Here is a 26,479-nt window from a genome sequence, read left to right on the forward strand (position 1 = left end):
AGGAAAACATCCCCTATGTGCTAATGTTCAAGAACGGGATCTTCTCAAGTAAGTGGCTGTGCGGATGATTATGGATCACAGTGTACAGAAAAGTAGTGTAAATGACACTGCTGTGCCTCCTCATTAGAAGAAATGATGAGAATCAGTAGCCATTCATACAGTTTACATTGTATTGTATTAGGTGGTTCTGTACCAATACAGTAATTGTCAGTTACTTTTTATGAAATGTGTGTTCAGGAAGATGTTTTCTCCCTTAACTTTTGAAGAGAATTTCTCTCTGGTCTTAACAAAATTATGTAGCACTTGGGGATAAAAATGCATCCCAGTAGGCCTGCACTGGAAGCCAAGATGGACAAGACCTCCACAGCCACCATTATCTTGCCCTTGGTGCTGTGGTAGACAGGAAGGAATGTTATCCAGACACTGCAAAACAACAGCATGCTGAAGGTCAGCAACTTGGCTTCATTGAATGTGTCAGGGAGATTCCTGGCCAAGAAAGCCACAATGAAGCTCGCTAATGCAAGGGAGCCATGGTATCCCAGGACACAGTAGAATGCAGTAACTGAGCCCTTGTTGCACACAATGATGATTTGGCCGTGCTCAGAATGCACATCTTTGTCAATAAAAGGAGGAGAAAATTGCAGCCAGATTGTACAGAGAATAATTTGGATGAGCGTACAGATGGCAATGATGTAGTTGGGAACACCAGAAGCCAGAAAATACCTCATCCTTGTTCCAGGGGCTGTGACTTTGAAAGCAAGCAGCACAGTCACAGTTTTGGCCAACACAGTGGAAACAGCCACAGTGAATACAATTCCAAATGTGATTTGTTGCAGAACACAGGTAGCTGAGTTGGGATGCCCAATGAAAAGCAAGGGACAGAGAAAACAAAAGATGAGTGAAATCAGCAAGATGTAGCTGAGATTCTGGTTATTGGCCTTGACAATGGGAGTGTTGTGATGTTTCACAAATATCCCAAGAACCACAGTTGTGAATGCAGAGAAGAACAAGGCCATTAAGGTCAGAACCATCCCTAAGGTGTCTATATAGTTCAGAAAGACCACAGCTTTTTTAATACACCGATTCTGCTCTCTGTTAGCATACTCATCCTCTGGACACCTCACACATTTTTCCACATCTGCTGGAGACAGAAAAGCATGATTAGTACAATGCACAACTTCTGCCATTTACTGAGAGACTATTTAAATTAAGTGTGTTAAATAAACATTGTGAGGTGAGCATCCAAACTGCCTAGGCTCCCCCAAAGCCAGTACGTGCACTAGGATCAAAAACACACTGCGATTGTTCTTGAGTTCCCATTCTTCCTCATTGTCCACTATGTTTAGCTAGTCCAAATTTATCCCATGCTTTTTCAGACCCAGGACAGCTGGCCTTGGTGAGTTCCCAATAGAACATCCCCTTGTCTCAGTGTGGGACTTCCCACAGGTCAGGGAACCCTGATTGCTCTTCGAGCAGATGAGGTAGGGTGACTTGATCGCGGGAGGGGGAGGGAAATGGGAAGCGGTGGCAGGGAGGAGGCAGAAATACTTAATAAATAAATGAATTAAAAAAAACAAAAACAGACAACAACAAGAACAACAAAATAAACAAATAAAAAAACATTGTGATATCTGCCTTCTTTACTGATATAGTTGAGAGACACTGTTGCATAGCAATACTTTCATTTCAGAATACACACTCATTATTATTATGAAGAATTAACTAAAACAATATGTTGTCTATTTAACTCTTTGTGTTTATAATACCATTTTTTATGTTATCAGAAAATACAGATATTTTCAGTACTTTCTGAATGCTATAATGAATTCAGAGAAACTAGGAGTTTAGAGATTAAAATAATTAATCATAGTATTGCACAGAGTGTATTTTAATATTTCAGATGTCATGGTTACCCAGATGTCTGATTCCTTTCTGTCTGTTTTATTAATGCTTTTCCCTGAAATAGATGTGTCTTCTAATGCTACAAGTTATGTGATATATTATCTAGTATGAATTCACCAGCCCAAACACACTGACATAGAAGAAACAGGAAACAGAATCTGTAGAGACCCATGGCGTCTGCATACAACAGGCTAAGATCAACTTCTCAACTAAAAAGAGATTGGTTTTTCTAAGAGGACAATGGATAGGGAGTGAGAGTCAAAGACAGGAGACAGAGAATGGATAAGAGTATTCAATAAGAGAGGAGAGAATGCGATTTGGTAAAGGAGAACATTGTTCTGCCTCTGGTTAGAGGAGTCAGCCATGGCGGGCGGGAAAATAACAGTTTATAAAGGTAGAAGGGGAACCCCCTGATAGGACAAATAATTTATTTTTGATTGGATAGTTCAATTAGGACTGCCATAAAACACTTTTTCCTGTAGAAACAAGTAGTTGAAACTTGTACTGCCCTTTTCTTACAATAGTCTATTTGGATGCACAGCTTCCTAGGCTTGGATGAAGATGGAAGGTCCTTGGACCTCCCACAGCAAAGGGTACCTTGCCCTCTGTTAAGGAGGAGGGGGATGGAGGATGTAGATTAGAGGAGTGGGAAGGAAATGGGAGGAGGGGGGCAGTGGAAATTTTTAAATGGAAAAAATATATAAAAAAGAAAATAAATAAATAACAAAAATAAATATAAAAATATAACAAAAAAAAACACTTTTTGCTAGTTGGAGTTAAATACTCTGATAGCTGGACCTTGATAGAGAGAGCTTGTGGCCTATTTTAGGAATATACTAGTCATGTTAGTGTTTCTCAGGATGTGTAGAAAAAACAAGACCATAGTTACTTTTACAAAGAAAAGCATTTACTTGGGTGTCATGAAGTTTGGAGGCCAAATCCATTATTATCATCCTGGGACATGTTGGTATGAAGGCAGACATGATGCTTGAAGAGGAGCTGAGTATTCTATATCTTTGATCCATAGGCAAAAGGAAGTAAATGGTCTAACTGGTAATGGCTTAAGCATATGAAACCTCAAAATCTCCCTCTTCTATGACAAGTTTCCACCAAATGACGACACCTATTCCAAGAAGGCAACATCTCCGAAATGGCCAATTACTATCACTGTTCACTATTACTCTAATATAATATTGTAATCAAAGCGAAGGGATTGGGGAGAGGAAAAAGACTTTCTAGAGTCGTGCTTTATATTCTCATGTTGGCAAGAGTCCCTTTAGAATCAGTAAATTATACGTGTTTGTATATCTACATGTTTGTATACATGTAAAATAACAATAGAGCTTGAATATCAGAGTTATTAATTTACTTGGGGAATATAGGAAAGTGAGCAAAAGGGAAGAAAAGTTTATAAATGTAATTTTTAATTTTCAAAGGAAACTATATTTAAAGAAAATAATGTGTTCACATATGTCCTCATCATGTAGTAGGGATGCTATTCTAAAGGTAGATACCTCTGTGCATACTGAGCATTAAAAAGCCCTCCATATTTATTCTATCACTTTTGGGAACAAATACCTTAATGCCTTATTACATTTTATTCAAGACCAAGACTCTGTAAATGTAGTCTGGTATCAAGTAGATATTGATATAACACCATGATTATGAAGAGAGGTTATTCAGGCATGTACAAAAGGTTTCCTTTGAAGAATAGTACTGTATTCATAAGATGTACTTTCCTACCTAGAAAATTAAGGAAATGTGATTCAAAATGTTTTTATCTATTGGATAATTGTGAAGAGTAATGATGTGTCCCAGGTTTTAAACATTTTTTATTTAGAAAGATGAATTTATGGACACATGCAATTATTTAATTTGTTTAAGTGCTGGAAATTTATTCCAGTTATCAAGAGAATATACTATCCTTGCACAATACCTGAGTTTAATTCACAGCATCCATGTTATCTGTCTCACAATTGTCTGTAATTCTAACTACAGGGGCATTGGATGCCTCTCACATGCACCTGCAATTGTGTATGCATAACCACCCATCTCACATATATACACATATTTCAAGAGTTAATAAATTATTTTTGTTTAACCTTTGTTGTAAATACCCTTTATTCTTATATATTTTTATTTATAAGGCAATTTCATTGCAGTTTGATTAATTTGGAGTATGCTCTATGTGCAGGTCCATAGAGATCTGAGCACAATCTTAATGAGTTGGCAACCACTTCCTACCACATGGGGCCAGGGATGAGATCACCATCAGATTTAGTGGCAAAAGATTTATCTTGTGAGTCATCTTACCACTCATAAATATTCTTTATAAACCTTAATTTTCTAGAACATCAGGCAATAGGGGAGAAAACTATCTATTTGCCATTTTATGTAAGCAACTCTAAACAACCATTTAACTAATAGGAGCTGTGTAGGAGATAGCACCATTTGGGTAATTGTGGCTAGTTGCTTTCACAGAAAATTATTTTAATCCTCTACTCCTTGACATTACTATCGGTGTGCTTTATGTAAAATGGCGATTATAAGACTCCACATTTTCTACATCATGTGCTCAAACTTATTAACTTCACTAGATTGCCAATCACATTGATCTTTGAAACAAGGATCTTTTGTTATTGCTTGAAGTCTTCTGTTTAATAAAGAACGGTAGTTGAAAAATTTACAAGTAATGATTTCACCTCTTTATTCATCTTATAGTATACTTGAATTTGGCTCCCAAGATATACAAAATGGAATTTAATTACTCTGACTTCTATTCAGCATCGATTTTGCAAATATATGGTGGCTATAAAAATATAGTGAAATATAGAGACATGAAAATTGAAAGAAAGTAAATATTAATGAAGATTCATGACTGGAATACAATCTATATGTAGTTACAGAAGATATTAATCACTAATAAAAACCTTATGTAGAACTTGGTCACACTGTTGTGTTACTGTGAAAACTGTTTCTTTGAGAAAAGGCCCCTTAATATAGACTTTCAATGAATCAAAGAGGTATGTCATGGTATGAAGCACTTTTAAGAACAACTCAGGGTCAGAAATTGGGGTTCAACCTGAAGATCTAAAAATCAAAACAGCCAGCCACTGCCTTTTAACTCAACCTCCGTCTGAAATGGCTATCCTGGCTCCTGGAATCACAGAAAGAGACTTTGTCTGAGAGCTGTCTCCCCCCATTTTTTATTCCCCTTTATTGCTGGGATTAAAGGCATGCATCACTGGGATAAAGGCATGCACTGCCCAATTTCTATATTAACTATGGTGGCTACTGGGATAAAAGTTTTTTTTTTCCAAAATCTTCTCTATAAGGCTGACCAATGAAATTGCTTTACTCTCAGAATTTCAGGTAGTCTTTATTTATTAAATACAATTAAAAGGCCTCTACATTTCTCCTTTTTGTCAAAAAATAATAAAAAGAAGGCTATATTAATATAAGAAAACTATATACAATAAGTATAATGACTATATATAATATATACAGGGAAGTAATATACCCATATTATTTAGTTAATTTGCATTTGACAAATTCAGAGAAAATATTTTATATACATATGTTATCATGTTGAGCCCAAAGGCTTATACTTAATTTATTTCCTATCCTTGACTTTTTCCACAAAGTAAACTTTATGAAAAGATTCTTCAGTGTCCCTTATCTTCTCTGATCTAGATTGGTCTGCTCTATTTTCCTATACAGTTAATATGCTAGATTTCAAGGACTAGAAATTGGCAGTACATTGTTAAATGAGCTGTATGTATACTATACTTTGAATAATATTCAAAATATTTGTACAATCTGTTTTAAGAAAATTAATCTCAAGTTTGTATGAATATACAAAATTTGTTTACAATATACAAAAGTAAAACCAATGTGAAATATTTAAAACTAACATTTGCTTTGAAAAAGTCAATTCAAAAATCTACTTTTTTACCTTGTCATATCTGTATCCTCCTTTTATCTTTTCAGAGTAGATTCAATAATCTACATTTCAATTTTATACTATTTATATCCCTTTTTCTTTCCATTTCTTGTTTCCTTATCTCACTTTTTTATTCCTTTCTCTCTTTTTTTTTCTTTCTTTTGAGACAGGATTTCTCAGTAGCTTTGGAGCCTGTCCTGCAACTCAGTCTGCAGTCCAGGCTGACCTTGAACTCACAGAGTCTACCTGCTTCTGTCTCCCAAGTGCTGTGATTAAAAGTATGCATCACCACAGCATGACTTTTTTTTTCAAAACAAGAATCTTGCATCTAATTTCTTTGCTTAGACATTTTTCGTGAACATTAGCCATAACAACTAGTAATGAACATTTCAAACAAAACATATCCATAATTCATTGAGGGGGGATTTGTGCATAGTTTTCTAGGCTATATCCTGCTGATTGTGGGTGCTGATAATGTTTTGGTGACACAAAGAAAATTTATAATTATAGTCAAGTCCTTATTGGAGGATTGTTTGAGGCTGGATCATTTCAGTCAGTAGTCTTAAAGCTGTTCTGAATGCAGAACTCAGAAGAAACTGCAACAAACGTACTCTGAATTGTTGGATCATCTGGGTCATCCATTCTCACTGGAGATTTTTCAGGGAGCCTAGGCCAATGAAACATTATCTCTCTTGACCCAGAATCCACAGCCTCTTACTTCCTTTGGAAACAAAAGTAAAATCTCTTCTCCAAAGCAACATATCTTTTGATTTAAATTTTGAAGTAAAGGCATTTTCAAAGTATATAGGTTAGATCAATCCAGCAGAACTAATAAACAAATATCTTTTAGCAGCTGTTGTTTCTTTCCCAGAAGTCAAACAATTCAAAGACACCACATTAGCATACAGTATCCAGATTCTCTGTGTATTTTGGATCTTTACATGGAAGCTAAGACAGGGAAGATGGGAGCTGGGAGCCTTAGTTTATCTCCGAACCAGGTGGCTAGTTTTCATTCCAGCTCCTAGAAATAGAAATCCAATCCCATCTGTGGCTTGGGATGGTGGATAAAAAGCCTCAAGCTAATATCATTTTCTTGAATTTGTATCACAAAAGGTTGGGTACCAAATGAAGCATGATTAATAAATATTCAGGGTCAGCAACTAGGGTTCAACCAGATCTAAAAAGCAAAAGGGCCACGAACTGTTACTTATCCTCAGTTTGAAATGGCTATCCTGCCTCTCAGAATCTCAAAAAGAGACTGTGTCTGAGATCTGTCACATATTCCTCTCTAGGGCTGGGACTAAAGGCATGTACCACTGGGCTTAAAGGTATGCACCAACCGAATTCCATATCAGCCTAGGGTAGTTCCTGGGATTAAATGTGCATGGCATTGTGGCTACTGGGTTTAAAGGTGTATGTTATCACATTGAAGTCTGTAAGGCTGATCAGTGGGACTGTTTTACTCTCAGATATGCAGGCAGTTTTTATGTATTAAAATACAATTGCAATGCCACTTCAATGGTATGACAATTTACTTAAAGTGACCTTGTTAATAATCATAGTTCTATAAAAACTAAGTTAGGAATGTAATATATTTCATTTCTTCATTTGACTTTTGGACCATTAGATCATCCCAGTATAACTGAGAGGAGATGATCTATGTGGTCTGAAGGATTTATCTTAATAGCCAAAACTTACTTGTCTCATTAGAAATTTCATTTTGTTGGCAGGGACTGCAAACAAAACAGCAGGCTGCCATTCCCTCCTGTGAGAACTTTCTGAATCCAGGACCACAATCTGAACTGCACACAGAGGGCGGCATCTGTGAAGAATCAGACAGAAGCTGGTATCAGGAGTTTTAGCTACTCCTATAAATATATTTTATTATTATGTTGATATACCAATAAGTCAATTTTATAAACATCAAAGGAGTGATCAGATTAAACTTAATATATTTTATAATGCCAGGCATACAAATGTATGGACACAAACTGATGTAAATTTGAGTAGCTTCCCAAATCTAGAAATTTAGGAGAAACAATGGGTTAGTTGATATGGACAAATACTATAGAGCTTACAATTTTCATCACATTGACATAAAGTACATAATAAATTAGAGGGAACCATAACTAAAATATTTCTCTCCATCAAATTAGCCTACTGTCAAATCATTTAATCATTTTATGAATGGGCAATTGGTGTAGGACTGCCCTGCCCACTTTGGGCAGTGCTGTTCCTAGTCAGGGCTGTGTGAGAATTCAGAGAAAGCCGGTAAGCTATGTTCCTTCAGAATCTACGATGAATTGTAGTCTCCATATGCCTGCCTGCCTTGTTATTTCTTTGCTGTAATTTATGATCCCAATCAAAACTCCTCCTCCATATGAATTTGGTCAGTATTTAATCACAGCAACATCATAGAAGGCTAAGATGAATGTATGTCTGAAATAGGTGGAATATCTCTTTAAATGTCAGATAACACACAGGAACTACAAAAACATCATTAGAAAGAATGACATATTATAAAGATAAAAAACAGCTAAATAGGCAGAGTAAGGGCATAATTAATATGTATGTAGCAGGTAGAAATGGTGTTTCCAGAGGTTTAAATGCTTTACAAAGCCTGCAAATATTTGGGGAATCTGAATAAAAGTTTGATTTGGATTATTTGTTCTTTTGAAGACAAATTTCATGACTTTCTAGTATATTTTGGAGATCAGAACTCTGTATGATGTGGGATCAGTGAAGATCTTTTCCCATTCTGTAGGCTGTCATTTTTTTCTTGTTGGCCTTGTCATTCGCTTTACCGAAGTTTTACAGTTTCAAGAGCTCCCATTTTAATTGTTTCTCTCAGTTTCTGTGCTGTTAGGGGTATATTTAGGAAGTGGTCCCCTGTGCAAATGCATTCAAAATTACGTCTACTTTCTCTTCTATAAGTTTCGCTGTGGCTAGCTTTATGTTGAGGTCTTTGATCCATGTATGCTGTAAAGGTTGTGGGGTAAAGGGAATACGTTTGCATTGATTGGGGGAATACAAGTTGGTACAGACACTTTGAATGACAGTTTGGTGATTTCTCAGAGAATTAGGAAAAAACATTTCTCAAAACCCAGTAATATCACTTTTGGATATATATCCAAAGGATACTCAACTGTGCCACAAGGACATGTGCTCAACCATGTTCATAGCAGTATTGTTTGTAATACCAGAACCTGGAGAACACCGAAATGCCCCTCAGCTGAAGAATGGATAAGGAAAATACGGTACATTTAGATGCATCTTAAAATAGACACAGTATAGCTTAGGAATACAATGTATACATTATACATTGTATATTAAAAACAAAGAAGAAATTCTGGAATGATAAAAATTCATTGTATGCATATGTGAATTCCTCAAAGTATTAATAAAATGTCTCAAAAAGAGAAATGTAGAAACCTAAAATAGGAGGTGAGAAAATGTTCTGTAATGTGATTATTTATTTGTAGTTTGTTACAAGACAGCACAAATCTATCCCATTGTGCACGTTACTGCTGTGTATTGCAAAAGAATACAGTTCAATCAGACCCACCTGTCTACTTCCTGTTGCATGCTCTATCATGTCTTCATATAAATGCAGCTGTTGTCCATATGGAAAATATGAGCTAAACTCTCCTATTTTCACCTTTAGTCCAAGACCGTATGGGAAATTCCAAATATGAAAAATGCTATACTCTTCCTGAAGTTTGTCTTTCTGGTTCATAATCACTCTGTCTCCAAGTGGATTAGTGAAGCGTGTTTTCCTCAGAAAGGAGTGCAGCTGAAAGAGACACACCATTCTATAGAGTGTGTGCCCTTCCTTGAATTCATAAAATGCATTTTATTTCATCTTAATGGCAGTAATATTGAAGATGTCCAGGGGTGCATTAACCATGAATCCAGTGGACTATTAATACTATCATAATGTTCCTAGAATTTAAGTTCTTTCAGAAAGAAAACTCCCAAACAGAAACACAGACTTACATGCAAATACCAAACACTAACATGAAAACACATGTAAACACACACACACACACACACACACACACACACACACACACACACACACAGCATGAAAGAGATAGAGACAGACAGAGAAAGCGACAGAAGTTCACTTCCATTCAGACATACATAATGCAGCTACTTATATTTTATACAGATATACTCATAAATGCCAACACTCACACATGAAAACAAAGCTAAATACAGTGAGATATATGTACAAAAACAGACACACAAAAACAGAAAACTACAAAACACATAAACAGGCCCACAAATACATGCACACAATCATTTACATTACACCCATATATATATATATTTACAAATAAATGCACATATTAATTTACATTACACACATGGAGACAGTTACAGACAAAAACACCTACACAGAGAGATATTGATATAGACAGATTTATGCTCAAATACTAAGAATGATTCTGAGAGGTAAGCAGACACAAAGGCACACAGAAATAAAAATATCCATATGTGCAAGCAGTATACAACAGTGAGATCAAAACATATAAACACATGCACTGAAAATATACACAGAAAAATATTTACAGAAACAAACTCCTATGCAAAAAGACATTGACACAAGACAAATTTATGTTCAGTTCCACATACAGATAGATATGTAGATATACAGAAACAAATATATATACATATATACTGATACAAACAGAGTTAAACAAGACACACAATCATACAACCGTATACAAGAAGAACCATGCATGCAAATCTATTTCCTTAAGTGAAAAATGACACTGTTTACTGTGTAATTGCTTTCACTCAGGATGTGAAATAATGTCCCTAGAGCCTACAGTGTGAGCAGAATCAGTTTTGAACACTTGTGGAACATGATCTCATAAGCTGATTATCACATATTTGACAATAAATTCACAAAGATTAATTTTCTCCTGAATAAGAGAAATAAGGAGAAAGGACTTAGGCTTGCAATTTTAGAATAGTTGTGGTTATAGTCAGGTACTCTGTAACAAAATCAGTGATCTTCCTTTACAAATTGTATCTTCCACACCATTGCTTTTGCATTAAGATTTATACCCGATTTTAGATTTACATTGCTTCTGAAAAAATTCCAGAAATGTTTCTATTTTATGAAATATTCCCTAATTTAGTAAATTGGGATATTTGACAGACACTTAAAGACTTTGATATTGATTATATCTAATTTCATCTAAAAGATGAAACACTACCTTGAAGCAGTGATTATAGTATCTTTTTCCATTATCCATTGGTTGATTATATACATGCTGAAGAAGCATTTCATGGAAGGCATGGGCCACAGTATACACTACATTATATATGTCATAATTCTCTTCACTAAAGGCCATGCCAAAGGTCTGTGCTTTTAGCAATTGCAATGAGGCATTGGACAAACAATTTTTTAGGGTCTTAAACATAGAAGTTGAGACTTTGCAGTTCATGCTCATCCACTCCAGCTTAGCCAGGAATTCATCAGTGTATTTGAGAGGGTTCATTGTCTGTACAAAAGTTTTAAAGCTAGAAATCTCAGAATGCTTGTGTGCAAAAGTTATTTTCCAATTGAATGAATTAAGTGGGTAGTCATGCTTACTTGTAGTACCATCCCACTGTGAGGTGGTGACCCATATTCTCTGTAAACCTAGAGATTCCCATCTTCTAACAACCACAGCTAGAATACTGTCTCGGTCACCATAAATGATAACTACATTTGTGGATGATGTCACTATTTGGTTATAATACACTTCAGCTCTTTGCAAGAACAAATCCATCTTGACTGGGATCACACTCACAAAGGCAAAGCAGGCTGTAATTTTTTCCATCTCGCCTCTTAATTGTGTGAGAAATTGAGTACCCTGATCATTGTCTGAGATGACCAGGCCAATCCAGTTCCAGTTGAAGTTAAGCATCAAAGAGATCATGGCCAGAGCTAAAGATGTGTCCTTGGCAGCCATCTGATATAGAGAGGGAAACTGTTCACGATTGCTCAGGATGGGATGGAAAGGTCCGTAGGTAATCTGAAGGAACTACAACACAGGGAGCAGCATGAGGTGGCACACACTCAGAAGAACTTGTAAACACACTTTTGGTCAAGAGTTCCTTAAAAACAACTTATATGTTACTTTTTCCCTCATCTCAATTTCAAAAAAAGTAATGAAGCCCCATCAAGCCTGAATAATAACCATGAACTACACAGTTTATCAAAAATTTGAAGGTACTATCCTCCTCACAATGTACTTAGCATCTAGGACTTATAACGAGAAAATGAGAATTTGTGGCAAACTCACATCACATAATCTCACCTGTTGAGGTATGAAGAGGTTAAACATGTTCCCAATCATCACAGATATTGCCAAATTTGGTCCTGTAAGCACCATTTCACACATAGTCTGTTTATTGCAGATATAATTAGGGGGTAAATGATGCATTTCGTCGGATAATTTCAAGTGAGCATAAAATTTAATATCAAATGCACAATCACCTTGGGGGCATCCAAATACAAATGATGAATTTGGTAAAAGATCAGGGTTCCTGTTGACTTCATCCATGGCGAAAGCTAAGGACAGTGCAAACTGGATGTTTTTAGATGTTCTGTAAATAAATATGGTTATTAATATGTACAAAGATCTACAGATGATCCTGTGTAGTCAGTAGATGTACTATTCTGAGGTGTAGTGTATGCCCAACCACTGCCAATGCTGAAACAATGGCCTATGCTTTGAGATTGGAATAATATAAGTAGCTGGAAGATTGTAATAAGCTTTAAAAGTTAATCAGTGTGCATCTTCTATAAAAAAAGATGAGCCATCAGCATCTTTCAAAGAGTTTGTTTTCAACTTCTGGTTTTTGAGTGCTTACTCTAAAGAAAAAGACAATGGCAAAAGTTTTAACCAATCAATATACCTATTCATGTACTTATTTTTAAATCACAGAGCAATGTGAAAAATTAAAGAGACATGTGAACCAATAAGTTTATCATAATTTCTACAGATGAGACTGTCCTCAAATGTACAGAGATATGCCAGCATGCCAGCTCCAGGTTCTTGGTGCAGAGATTAAGGCCATGTACTCCCTTCTAAGTACTCTTCACCTGTTTTATGTTTACAAAGAATGTCATATATTCACACTGGATATATCTGATCAATATATTTTTTATACTAACAAACTACTTTTACTACCTTTCCAGTTACAGTAACACAACAATATTATCCTACATAAATTTGTATTGCCAGTTAACATGTTTGTAAAACAGAACACTATAAAGTATAAAATGTGAGATAAATGTTTATGAGCCTTTTTTTGTAATAAAATTGGGTAACAACTATGTTGGAAGTGATTAATACCAATTTGTGTTTATATTTTTGGGAAGAGCTTTAACTTCTGTCTCTTCCTAGTCATTTCATATCATCTGACTGATAAACATCAATTATTCCTTGGTGCGGGAGAATTGTCTGTATTCTGTCAATCATGTTCTAAATAAACCCTGATTGGCAGATAGCCAGGCAGGAAGTATAGGCAGGAAAACCAGACAGGAAGTCGAGGAGGGTCAGAGAGAACAGGAGTATTTTAGGAAGAAGGAAGCTATTTCTGCCATCCAGCCCAGATCACCGAAGAAGCGGGATGTGACTAACCCACTGAAAAAGGTACCAAGCCATGTGGTTAACATAGATAAGAATAATGGGTTAATATAAGTTATAAAAGCTAACAAGAAGCCTGAGCTTCTTGTTAATGAATAATTAGCCTGAGCTAATGGGCCAATCAGTTTATATCTAATGTAGACTCTCTGTGAGATTTTCTTTGAGGCTTACTGGCTGTGGGGACCTGCCAGGACAGAAACCCCAACAAGAAGCCCCTCATGTTACAGAATGGCACCCAATGTCCTCTTAATATACCTCTTCATTCTAATTAATTCACTCAGAGTAAAATGAATCTATTTCCCACTTAGATATTGTACTGCTATGATGTCTTTATGTATTTACCTATACATTTTAAAATTAAAAATAAATTTTGAATATTTTTATTATCACACAGAAAAAGTGTCATTGAAAATTGAGTAACCACAACAGGAATCTGAGACTAGATCTTGTGAAGCCAAAACACTAATTTCTTTCCCCAAACATTAAGAAACATAAATTCCTTGATCAGTTAGAGTGTCCCAGTGGACTAAATTTCTATATTTGATAACAACATTTTTTGTTTGTTTGTTTTTATTTTTTTCACTTTAAAAATAATACAAATAAAAATTCCCACTTCCTTCCCTATACTACTTCCCACCTTCTCCTCCCACTCTCTCCAGTCCAAAAAGAGGGCAAGGCACCTTGCCCTATGGGAAGTCCAAGGCCTTCACCACTATATCTAGGCTGAACAAGGTATGCATCTAAAAAGAGTCTTTTTTAAGATGGATCTTAAAAAGCCAGTACATGCAATAGATACAAATCCAATGCCATTGTCATTGGCACCCCAGTCTGCCCCAACTGTCAACTACATTCAGAGGGAACAGTTTGATCCCATGCTCATTAATTCCTAGTCCAACTATAGTTGGTGAGCTCCCATCAACTCAGGCACACAGTCTCAGTATGTGAAGCCCTCATAGTCCCGACTTCCTTGCTTATATTCTCCCTTCTTCTACTCTTCAACTGGACCTTGGGAGCTCAGTCCAGTGCTCTGATGTTGGCCTCTGTCTCTGTCTCCATCTGTTGCCAGATGAAGTTTCTATGGTGACATTCAAGATACTCATCAGTCTATGGGACAAGGTCAGTTCAGGCACCGTCTCCTCCACTGCCCAGGGTCCTAGCTGAGGTCATCCCCATGGACTCTTGAAAACCACTCCAGACCCAAGCCTTTTGCCAACCCCAAAATGGCTCCCTCAAATAAGATATCTCCTTCCCCTCCCTTATACATCCTTTCTCCATCTCAACCATCCCACTAACACTAGCTCTCCCCAAACCTCTCTTTCTTCCCTCTCTCTCACTCTTTTCCCTCTACTCCTTCTCCTCCATGTTCCAAATTTGCCTGGCAATCTTGTCTGTTTCCAATTTCCATGTTGATCTATACATGATTTTCTTTTGGTTCACCTTATAATTTAGCTTCTCTAGGATCATGAACTATAGGCTCAATGTTTTTTATTAATGGCTATAATCCACTTATGAGTGAGTACATACCATATTCATATTTGTGGGTCTGTGTTATCTCACTCAGGATAGTGCTTTCCACTTCCATCCATTTGCATGTTAAATCCAAGTTTAATTGATTTTTTTTTTTTACCAATGAGAAGTACTCTATAGATGTGCTACGCATTCTTTATCCATTCTTCCATTGAGGGCATCTAGGTTTTCCCCAGGTTCTGGCATATTACAAATAATGCTGCTATGAACGTAGTTGAACAAAAGCTTTTGTTGTATGATTGGGCATCTTTTGGGTGTATTCCTAAGAGTGGTATTGCTGGGTCATGAAGTAGGGTGTTTCCTAGTTTTCTGAGTAATCACCACACTGATTTTCAAAGTGGCTACTTCCCACTTTCTCTTCTATCAGGTTTAGTATGGTCAGATTTATATTGATGTCTTTCATCCATTTGGACATGCATGGTGATGGCTATGAATATATTTTCATTCTTCTACAGGTTGACAGCCAGTTAGGCTTTAGGACATGCTAGCACATGCTTTAGGACATATACATTGATGAATTCCATCAGTTGATTATATTCTATGACCATTTACTTTGGCCCATATAGGATGATACTAATTGAAATAGAATGGGGTTTTATTTAATAAGTCATCTCTTGCTACAATGCTATAGAAACTGTGAAGTGGATGGATATATATTATGGAAAATGTAGAGATCTTCAACAGACTTTTAAAGGTACTGCATCTGAAGTCTAGAGTTCATGTGATGAATGCATATGAGACAAATTCAGGTAGTTTAATGACATTCCTCTTCCTTGAAGGCATTAAAGCCATTTTAACCAAAATCTTGTCCTTCCATTCTTTTGAGAACTAACAATCAAACTATATCCTGAAAATTTCTATATTCTAATATTCCAAAACTATCCAGCTCATCAAACAACCACAGGTCATTTTCTTGTTAAATGCTGATTTTTAAATATTCAACAAAATCCAGAGAGAACAGCAGACCTTTGTGATTCCTTTCGTCCACTACATAAGACCTATCACTCTTCCTCTTAAACAATCATGAATAATGAGAAGGCAAACTGAATATTTAATATCTAGCAATATATTCCTCCATGACCCTCTATTCTCACAGATTAAGAACATCTGTTGACTGATTTTTTTCTGCTTTATCTTTCATTTTCTTTTTATTCATTTTTTTTTGCTCACTTTACAATCTAGTAGTGGTTGCAAAGAAGTCTTTTGTTGATTAGCTTAGAAGCAGGTAGAAACTAGGAAGTGACATTCTTATACCATTTCTCTATTCGTCTATTTAGTTTACTCTCAAAATCCTGCACTGAAAATGGGATTTGGGAGAAGACACTTGTTTGTACTGGGCATCTCTGTTTCTGGTGGCAGTGGTTCCACAGTGTCTCTCCAACTCTACCTTCTTCCTCCCAGCATTTTGTTTAGTTTTCCTCACCTACCTAAGTTCTGACCTATCAACAGGCAAGGCAGTTTTTGTATTCATTAATGGTAATCACAGAATACAGAGGGGACTCCCATATTACGACGTGGGAATCCTCTCTTAACAAAAAGTTTCCATTATTAGAGCTAAAATATTTGCATGTATTTTCACACTCACATTGTCTTTATAATTAAAAAAAGAAGTAAAACTTATTAGTTGTAAAGAAAATAGCACTACTAAATTTTCATGTTGGCCATAGGCTATCTCTAGACTGCATCCATCTTGATGATGTCTGTTCTGCTGGTTAGACTCATGCTGGTAAGACATAGACAAGAGGCAATACAGATTATTAGAAAAGGGTTAAACAAATGTGTGAGAGTTAGCCAATAAGAGGTTAGAACTAATGGGCCAGGCAGTATTTAAATAAATACAATTTGTGTGTTGTTATTTCGGGATATAAGCTAGCTGGAAGGCCAGGAGCCAGGCAGCGGGAAGTGGCTCGCTGCTTCTAATAGTACAGGTACTTCATTTTTATTATAGTATACAACCCAAAGATTATATTTTAATTCTTAATTTCTATAGTTTAATGCATCTGGACTCATATTTTAAAAGAAATATAACTAAAGCTTACATGACACACTGTCTTTCAGATATTTCACCATCCTACTTTCTCCAAAAAACAGGTCATCCGAACAAAGAAGACATAGAATTACTCCTAGTAACAGATATTATAACAAAAGAACCTCTCAAATATCTCCAGAATGCTGAATACAAACATAAACTAGTATTTCATCTTTTGAGGATCTCATGGAATTTTCCCCAAAATTGACCACATACTTGGTCATAAAGCAAATCTCAAATGATGCAAGAAAAGTAAAATAACCCTCTGCCCCCTATCAAATAAAGAGAGATTAAACTTGAATATCAGCTTTAAGAGAAAAACAGAAAACTTTCACACTGAAAACAAACAATTTTCAAATGAATGATGAGGAAATCAAGGTAACAATAATGAAATTAAAGACTTTTTAGACCTAATTAAATATGAATACTACATATAACCAAACTTATTGACAAAGTGAGAGCAGTGGTGAAAGAAAATGTCATTTGGGGCAAGAAAACATGCTTCTGTGCTGGGGGGATCTAGAGAGGTCCTTGAAGACAGGCAAGAGGCCCTGCTCCCATGTTGAGGGTAATTCAAAGAACCCTTCTTTTTGTCTTCTAGGTCCTTGGAACCCAGTAAGAAAACCTGTTACCATGTTGGGGGGTATATGGAGAGCCTGCCTTTTTGTCTGTAAGGTGCTTGGAGCCCATCAAGAGGCCCTGCTCCCATGCTGGGAAATCTGGAGAGGAAGAGATAAGATGTGTAGGCATCAATCAAGAATTCCTCCAACATCCTAAAAAGCAACATGTTACTGCCAGAACACAGTGGACAGACACAACAGGAAGACTTGAACATCCTAACCCAGAAGAAATGAAAGAAGTCAACTTTAAAAGTAACCCCATGAAAATGATGGAGACCCTTAAACAGGAAGTGAAAAACTCTCTCAAAAAATAGAAAAGAAGACAAACAAAAAGTTAGAAAATATTAATAAATCCCTCAAAGATACCCAAGAAACCAAAGAAAAAGCAATCAAACAGATAAAGGAAGGAGTTTGAGACTCGAAGTCTGAAATCGATGTAATAAAGAAAACACAAACTAAGGGATGTGGATATGGAAAATCTGGATATGGAAAATCTGGGTAAATGAACAGGAACTACAGAGACAAGTATAACCAACAGAACACAAGAGATAGAAGAAAGAATCTCAGGCACTGAAGATACTATAGAGAAAATAGACTTATTGATTAAAGAAAACAACAAATCCAACAACTTCTAAACACAAAACACTCAGGAAATCTGGGACACTATGGAAAGACCAAGCCTAAGAATAATAAGGGTAGAAGAAGGAGAAGAATTACTGCTCAAAGGCCCAGAAAATATATTCAAGAAAATTATAGAAGAAAATTTTCCCAACCTAAAAAAGGATATTCTTATGAAGGTACAAGAAGCTCCCAAGACACCAAATAGACTGGATCAAAAAAAATCCCTTTGCCATATAATAATCAAAACAAGAAACATTCAGAATAAAGAAAGAATATTTAGAGCTGCAAAAGAAAATGGTCAAGTAACATATAAGGTAAACCTACCAGAATTACATCTGACTTCTCAATGGAAACAATGAAAGCCAGAAAGTCTTGGATATATGTTCTGCAGATACTAGGAGACCACGGATGCAAGCCCAGACTCCTATACCCAGCAAAGCTTTCTTTCACCATCGATGGACAAAATAAGACATTCTGTGACAAAAACAGATTTGAACAATATGTATCCAGAAATCCAGCCTTACAGAAAGTACTAGAAAGAACACTTCAACTCAAGGAAGGCAACAACACCCACAATAGCACAGACATATGACAACCCACCATCAACACAACTCAAAGAAGTGAAACACACAAGCACTACCACAAAGAAAATAACCAGAGTTAACAACCACTTGTCATTATTAACCCTCAATATCAATGGACAAATTCACCTATTAAAAAGGCACAGGTTAAGAAAATGGATATGAAAACAGGATCCATTATTCTTCTGTTTACAAGAATCACACTTCAACCCCAAAGACAGACGCTATCTCAGAGTAAAGTGTGAGGAAAAGATTTTCCAATCAAACAGACCTAAGAAACAAGCTGGTGTGGCTATCCTAATACCTTTCAAAATTGATTTCAAACTAAAATCAATCAGAAGAGATGGAGAAGGATTCTTTATACTCATAACAGGAACAATTCATCAAGAAGAAGTCTCAATCCTGAATATCTATGTCCTTAATATAAAAGCACCCACAAATGTAAAACAAATATTACTAGAACTCAAATCACACACCAAACCCCACACACTAATAATAGGAGGTTTAATCACACCCCCCTCTCACCAATGGACAAGACAACCAGACAGAAACTTAACAGAGAAATAAGAGCACTAACAGATGTAATGAAGCAAATGGACTTAACAGACATCTATGAAACATTCCCCCTAAACAAAAAAAGAATATACCTTCTTCTCAGTATCTCATGGACACTTCTCTAAAATTCTTTACATACTCGGTAACAAAACAAGCAGCCAAAAATAAAAGAAAAATGGAGTAACCACCTGTGTCTTATTGGATCAACATGGAGTTAAGTTAGAATTTATCAACAATTCTACCTCAGAAAGCATACAAACTCATGGAGACTGAACAGTCAACTACTGAACCACCCCTGGGTCAAGGAAGAAAGAAACTAAAGTCTTCCTTGAATTAAAGAAAATTGAAGACACAACATAGCCAAACCTATGGGACACTATAAAAGTAGTGCTAAGAACAAAGTTGATAGCACTAAGTGCCCACATTAAAAAAACAAAACAAAACATATCAGAGAAGCTCACATTAGAGACTTAACAGCACAACTAAAAGCTCTAAAGAAAAGAAGCAGACTCAACCAGGAGAAGTAGAAGACTAGAAATAATCAAACTGAGGGCTAAAATCAACAAAATAGAAACACAGAAAACAATCCAAAGTATCAATAAAACAAAGAGTTGGTTCTTTGAGAAAATCAACAAGATTGACAAACCCCTATCCAAACTAATCAAAAGGTAGAGAGAGAACGTGCAAATTAACAAGATCAGAAATGAACAGTGGAACATAACAACAGACACTGAGAAAATTCAGACAATCATTAGGTCTTACTACAAAGGTGTGTATGCCACAAAATTGTAAAATGTAAAAGAAATGGATATTTTTAAAGATAAATATCTTATACCAAAATTAACTCAAGACCAGGTTAACAATATAAATAGACCTTTAAGTTGTGAGGAAATAGAAGTTGTTATCGAAAAACTCCCAACCAAGAAAACAACAGGACCAGATGGTTTCAATGTGGAATTCTACCAGAACTTCCCAGAAGACCTAATACCTATACTCCTTAAAGTATTCCACATAATAGAAACAAAAGTGTTATTGCCAAACTCTTTTTATGAAGCTATAGTTACCCTGATACCAAAACCACACAAAGATTTAACCAATAAAGAGAATTTCAGACCAATCTCACTCATGCACATGGGTGCAAAAATTCTCAATAAAATACTGGCAAACTGAGTTCAAGAACACATAAAAAATCCATTACGATCAAGTAGGCTTCATCCCAGAGATGCAGGGCTGGTTCAACATATGAAAAATCTATCAATGTAATCTATCATACAAATAAACAGAAAAAAGTATATGATCATTTCATTAGATGCTGAAAAAGCTTTTGACAAATTCAACACCACTTTAGGATAAATGTCTTGGAGAGATTAATTGATACAAGAATCATACATAAATATATTAAAAGCAATACACAGCAAACCAACAGCTAAAAATTAAATTAACATAAAATTAAATGGAGAGAAACTCAAAACAATTCCAGTAAAATCAGGAACAATAAAAGGCTGTCCACTCTCTCTATATCTCTTCCATTTAGTGTTCAAGTTCTAGCAATAGCAGTAAGTCATCATAAAGAGGTCAAGGGGATTCAACTTGGTAAGGAAAAAGTCAAACTTTTGTTATTTGCAGCTGGTATGATAGTGCACATAAGTGACCACAAAAACTCTACCAAAAACTCCTACCTTCAGTAATGTGGCAGGATACAAGATCAACTCAAAAAAAAAAAAAATCAGTAGCTCTCCTACACACAAAGGATAAAGAAGCAGAGAGGGAAATCAGAAAAAAACATCGACTTTCACAATAGCCACAAATAACGTAAAATACCTTGGGATAACAATAACCAAGGGAGTGAAAGATCTATTTGACAAGAACTTTAAGACTTTGAAGAAAGAAATTGAAGAGGCTACCAGAAAATGGAAGAATCTTTAATGGTCTTGGATTGCTAGGATCAACATAATAAAAATGGCAATTCTAAATATATTCAATGCAGTTCTCATCAAAATCCCAAAAAATTCTTCACAGACCTTGAAAAAACAACAATCAACTTCATATGGAAAAACAAAAAACCCAAAATAGTCAAAACAAACCTATATAATAAAGAAAATTCCGGCGGCTTTAACATCCCTGACATCAAACTCTATTATAGACTTACAGTAAAGAAAGCAGCTTGGTATTGGAATAAAAACAGAGATGTTGACCAATGGAATCAAATCGAAGACCCTGATATTAATCCACAAAACTATGAACACCTGATTTTTGACAAAGAATTTAATACTATATAATGGGAGAAAAAAGCATCTTTAACAAATTGTAGAAGAATGAAAATAGATTCATGTCTATCACCAGCACAAAAGTCAAGTCCAAATAGATTAAAGACCTCAATTTAAATCCAACCACACTTAACCTGATTGTAGAAAAAGTGGGAAGTATCCTGTAATACATGGAAACAGGAGACCACTTTCTATGTATAACTTCAGTAGCAACCATGAATAAATGGGATCCCATGAAGCTGAGAAGCTTCTGTAAAGCAAAGGACACAATCATCAAGACAAAAAGGCCACCTACTGAATGGGAGAAGATCTTCACCAACGCCACATCAGACAAAGGTCTGATCTCCAAACTATATAAAGAACTTAAGAAACTAGACATTAAAATTCTAAAGAACACAATTAAAAAATGGGGTACTGAACTGAACAGAGAATTCTTAACAGAAGAATTTTAGATGGCCAAAAGACACTTAAGGAAATGTTCAACTTCCTTAGCTATCAGTGAAATGCAAATCAAAACAACCTTGAGATACCATCTTACACCTTTCAGAATGGCTAAGATCAATAATACAAATAATAACCTATGCAAGAGAGGATGTGGAATAAGGGGAACACTTATCCATTGCTGGTGAGAATGTGAACTTGTTCAACCACTTTGGAAATCAGTGTGGCAGTTTCTCAGAAAAATGAGAGTCAGCCTACCTCAGGATCCAGTGATTCCACTCTTGGGAATATACCCAAGAGATGCCAAATTATACTACAAAAGCATTTTTTTCAACTATGTTCATAGCAGCACTATTTGTAACAGCCAGAACCTGGAAACAACCTAGGTGTTCCTCAATGAAAGAATGGATAAAGAAATTTTGGCACATCTACACATTGGAGTATTACGCAGTGGTAAGAAAAAAAATGACATCTTGAATTTTGCATGCCTATGGATGGAAATAAAAACACTAAATTGAGTGAGATAACCCAGGCCCAAAAGTGCAAATATGGTATGTATTCACTCATTAGTGGATTCTAGACATAATAAGGCCATTGAGCCAATAATTCGTGATGCTAGAAAAGCTAAGTAATTAGGTGAATCTAAATATATATATATATATATATATATATATATATATATATATATATCCTCCTGGAAATTGTAAGTAGACAATTTTGTTAGGCAAAAGTTAGGAGAGTGGGGGTGAGGATGGAGTGAGGGAAGGGGAGAGGGGGAGAGAGAAAGGAGAAGGGGAGGGTTCGGGACAGCTTGAGGGAGTGGGGTTGTTGAGATGGAGGAAGGACAAATATGGGAGCTGGGAAGAAGGTATCTTAATTAAGGGAGCCATTTTGGGGTTGAAAAGAGGCTTGGGTTTAGAGGGTTTATCAGGTGAACACGGGTTTGTCCCCAGCTAGGAACCTGGAAGTGTAGGAGAGGGTGCCTAAACTTTCCTTATTCATACTGATGACTATCTTGAATATCACCATAGAACCTTCGTCTGGAGACAGATGGAGACAGAGACAGAGACCCACATTGGAGTACTGGACTGTGCTCCCAAGGTCCAGCTGAAGGGCAGAAGGAGGGAGAATATGAGTAAGGAGATCAGGACTGTGAGGGGTTGTTCCACCCACTTGAGACTGTGTGCCTGAACGAATGGGAGATCACCAAAGCCAGCTAGACTGGGACTGAACGAGCATGGAATCAAACTGGACACCTGTATGTGGCTCACAATTGTGGCAGAGTGACAAGCTAATGATAATGGCACTGGGATTTGTGTCTATTGCAGGTACTGGCTTTTTGGGATCCTAGTATGTTTGGATGCATACCTTTTTAAGCTTGGATATAGTTGGGGAGGGCCTTGGACTTCGCATAGGGTAGGGTACCCTGCCTTTTCTTAGTGCTGGAGGAGGAGGGTAGAGGATAAGTGGGGGGTGAAAGGGAAATTGTAGAAGGAGAGGAAGTGGAAATTTTGAAATGTATTATATAAAAGCAATAAAAAATACAAAACCAAGTATTAAATAAAAGAAAATGTCTTTCATCTAGCATTTGACAAAAAAATAGGCGAGACTGTATACTCAATATATTGTATATACTATCAATTTAAACACCTAAATGCTCTAGAACAAAAAGAAATATGGGCATGCAAGAGGATTAGACACAGGACATAAACAAACTGAATTATGTATTGAATAAATTAGATAAAAGAGAACAATAAAAGACAATGAAACTAAGAATTGATTCTTTGAGAAAGCCAACAAGAAAGCTTAATATGTTTCCAAACTAACTTAAAGATTGACTATCTAAATTAAGAAAATCATAAATAAAACGGGAGAATTATAATATACATCAAGGAAATCTAGATAATCACTAGGTCTCACTTAAAAAACTTACAATAACAAAATCTGAAAATCTAAAAAAAAGGATGGTTTCTCGTAGAACTATCAAATTCATTCAATAACAGAGAAGCAATAGATATACTCCAGCAATTCCTCAGGAAATATAAACCATTATTAAGAGTCTCACCATTAAATAAGGCCCAAAGACAGATAATTTTACCACAAAAGATTACCTGACATTTCAGTAAGAGCAAACACCAGGTTACTTCCAGTTATTCCACAAAATAAAAAGAAGCTAAATTGCCAGCTTCACTTCATGAGACAACAGTCACCTGATACACAATATACAAGTAATTCAAATGTGAACAAAAATTCCAATGATTTCCCTTTTGAATATCAGTGTAAAATACTCAATAAAATACTTGCAAATGGAATTCAAAAATACATCACAAAGATTACAAAAAACCAGGCTTTATCCCAGAGTTTGGAGGATGATCCAGCACACGAAAATCAGTCAGTATAATTCACCATATAGGCAAATTGAAGAAAAATACGACATCATAATCCCATTTGATGCTAAAATTCATTTGACAAATTCTAACAGACTTTCATGAAAATAGTCTTTGGGAATGTATGAATTCAAAGAACATACCCAAACATATAAAGCTCTTTACAGCTCTCCTATGCCCAATATTACTATAAATGAAAAAACTGAAAAAGATTTCTATTAAAATCAGGACCAAGTCAAGGTGGTCTATGCTCTAGATGTTTATTTGAATTTTTAGTAAGTGCAGTAAAACTGTAAAAGAACATCAAAAGTCTACAAATTGAAAAGTAAGATTTTAAATATAGGTATTTGCATAATATATGACAGCATATATAAGTGATTCAGAAAATTCTAGCACAGAATCCCTACAACTGAATCATTCCTAAAGTGGTGGGATAAAATAGAAAGTACAAAAAAAAATGTAGCTCTTCTATTTAATAATGACAAGAGACTACAAAAAAATAAACAACACCCTTCATTATAACCAGAAATGATGTAAAATATCTCTATGTTTCTCTACAAAGTAAGTGAAAGATTTTTATATTGTATATTTAGATTACCTTGTTAACTATCATATAACATTCAATGTTCCCACGGGTGATAATAAAGTTTGTGTTGACTTGGATGTTGCACCTAGCTTTTCGTTGATGAAAATTAACAGGAAGTAATAGTGGGCCTCTAGAGAGGGACTTGACTCTTTTCGATGGGGAAAAAAGAGATTGTGGGCACTTGTTGCTTCTCCACTACTACTCGGACCATTCAGGCTCTTACACTGATAGCTGACTCCTGAGTTTTTATTGATAAAAAATAAGTATATAAAACCATCATCTGGCATTCAACTCCGGGCTGAAAATCAAGAGTTAGCCAGTTACCCTGGGCTCTGCAGCTACTTTAGTGACTGCCACCAATGCTGGCTTTTCTTCCTTGCTGCCAGTCCTCAAAATAAGTCTGTCATCTTCCTTTTTCAGTCTCTTACAAGAGTCCCTAGCTGTTGGGCATTCTCTGATCCCAAACGCCACAGGCCTTAAAGTTCACGGGCAAAGGAATTCCTAATCTAACTATAGTTGCTGACTGACAACAGACAAGCTCTTCCTACAGGCAGCCCCAATCCCTCACATCTTGAAACAGTTTCCTCTTTTACACATCTCCATGTCTACTTTAGTGGCTTTTTCTCTATTTCCATGGTTTGCAGGCTTTCCTCGGACCCCATATTCCAATTGCTTCTACACTGGTTGAGCTGCTTCAGCATAGATATGAACTGCACACACACACATAACAGAGAAACTGCTACACACAGAGATACTCACATCCATAGAGAAATAAATGCATATTACAGCCTCATACTCATTTATACAAACTCACTCATTTCTGCAATGACACACAGATAAGCACAGTGGCATATGTTGTCATAGAGACGTATAAAACCCAAAGAAACACAGAAAGAAATTATGCAAAAAGAGACATAAACACATATACACGCATATTCTCAGACAAATACACAGGGAGAAATACACAGATATAAATAACCAAACAATGAGACAATGACATAGACAAATTTATGCACATAAACAAAGACATAACAACACACACAGCAACACAGATATACATATGTGCAAGCACATACAAAGAAATATGAAGGACATACACATAGGCACACGAAAGGACATGTATTCACAAACAAGCACAGGAAGTTATACATAAAAAAACTCCCAACAGAAAGAAATTGACATAAGGAAAATATATGCTCATTTCTAAAAACAGAGATGCAGCTATAGAGAAGTATATATCAAACACACACACACATATTATATCAACACAAACATGAACACAGATATAAAGAAATACACAACATACATGCATACAAAGTGAAAAATCTCCATTCACATAAATGAATATGTATGCACCCATTGAATTGA

The 26,479-nt window shown here is 35.9% G+C and overlaps 1 protein-coding gene across 5 annotated transcripts in view; it reads right to left on the minus strand.

Moving 5' to 3' along the window:
- Positions 1 to 233: 233 nt before the first annotated feature.
- LOC142842460 (vomeronasal type-2 receptor 116-like) overlaps positions 234 to 26,479 on the minus strand; it is a 31,554-nt gene continuing 5,308 nt past the window's right edge. For 2 of the 5 annotated variants that reach the window (XM_075959173.1, XM_075959175.1), the window contains 5 exons: positions 12,163 to 12,451; positions 11,074 to 11,886; positions 9,411 to 9,638; positions 7,544 to 7,667; positions 234 to 1,138 (listed from right to left, as the gene is read on the minus strand). In XM_075959173.1, the coding sequence (XP_075815288.1) occupies positions 234 to 1,138; positions 7,544 to 7,667; positions 9,411 to 9,638; positions 11,074 to 11,886; positions 12,163 to 12,451 (2,359 nt within the window). Of the gene's footprint in view, positions 1,139 to 7,543; positions 7,668 to 9,410; positions 9,639 to 11,073; positions 11,887 to 12,162; positions 12,452 to 16,538; positions 16,548 to 26,479 lie in introns of all 5 variants that reach the window. The other 3 variants (XM_075959177.1, XM_075959176.1, XM_075959174.1) reach the window with 3 other exon arrangements.

Source organism: Microtus pennsylvanicus, chromosome 1 (genome assembly GCF_037038515.1).
Source record: "Microtus pennsylvanicus isolate mMicPen1 chromosome 1, mMicPen1.hap1, whole genome shotgun sequence".
NCBI classification, from domain to species: domain Eukaryota; kingdom Metazoa; phylum Chordata; class Mammalia; order Rodentia; family Cricetidae; genus Microtus; species Microtus pennsylvanicus.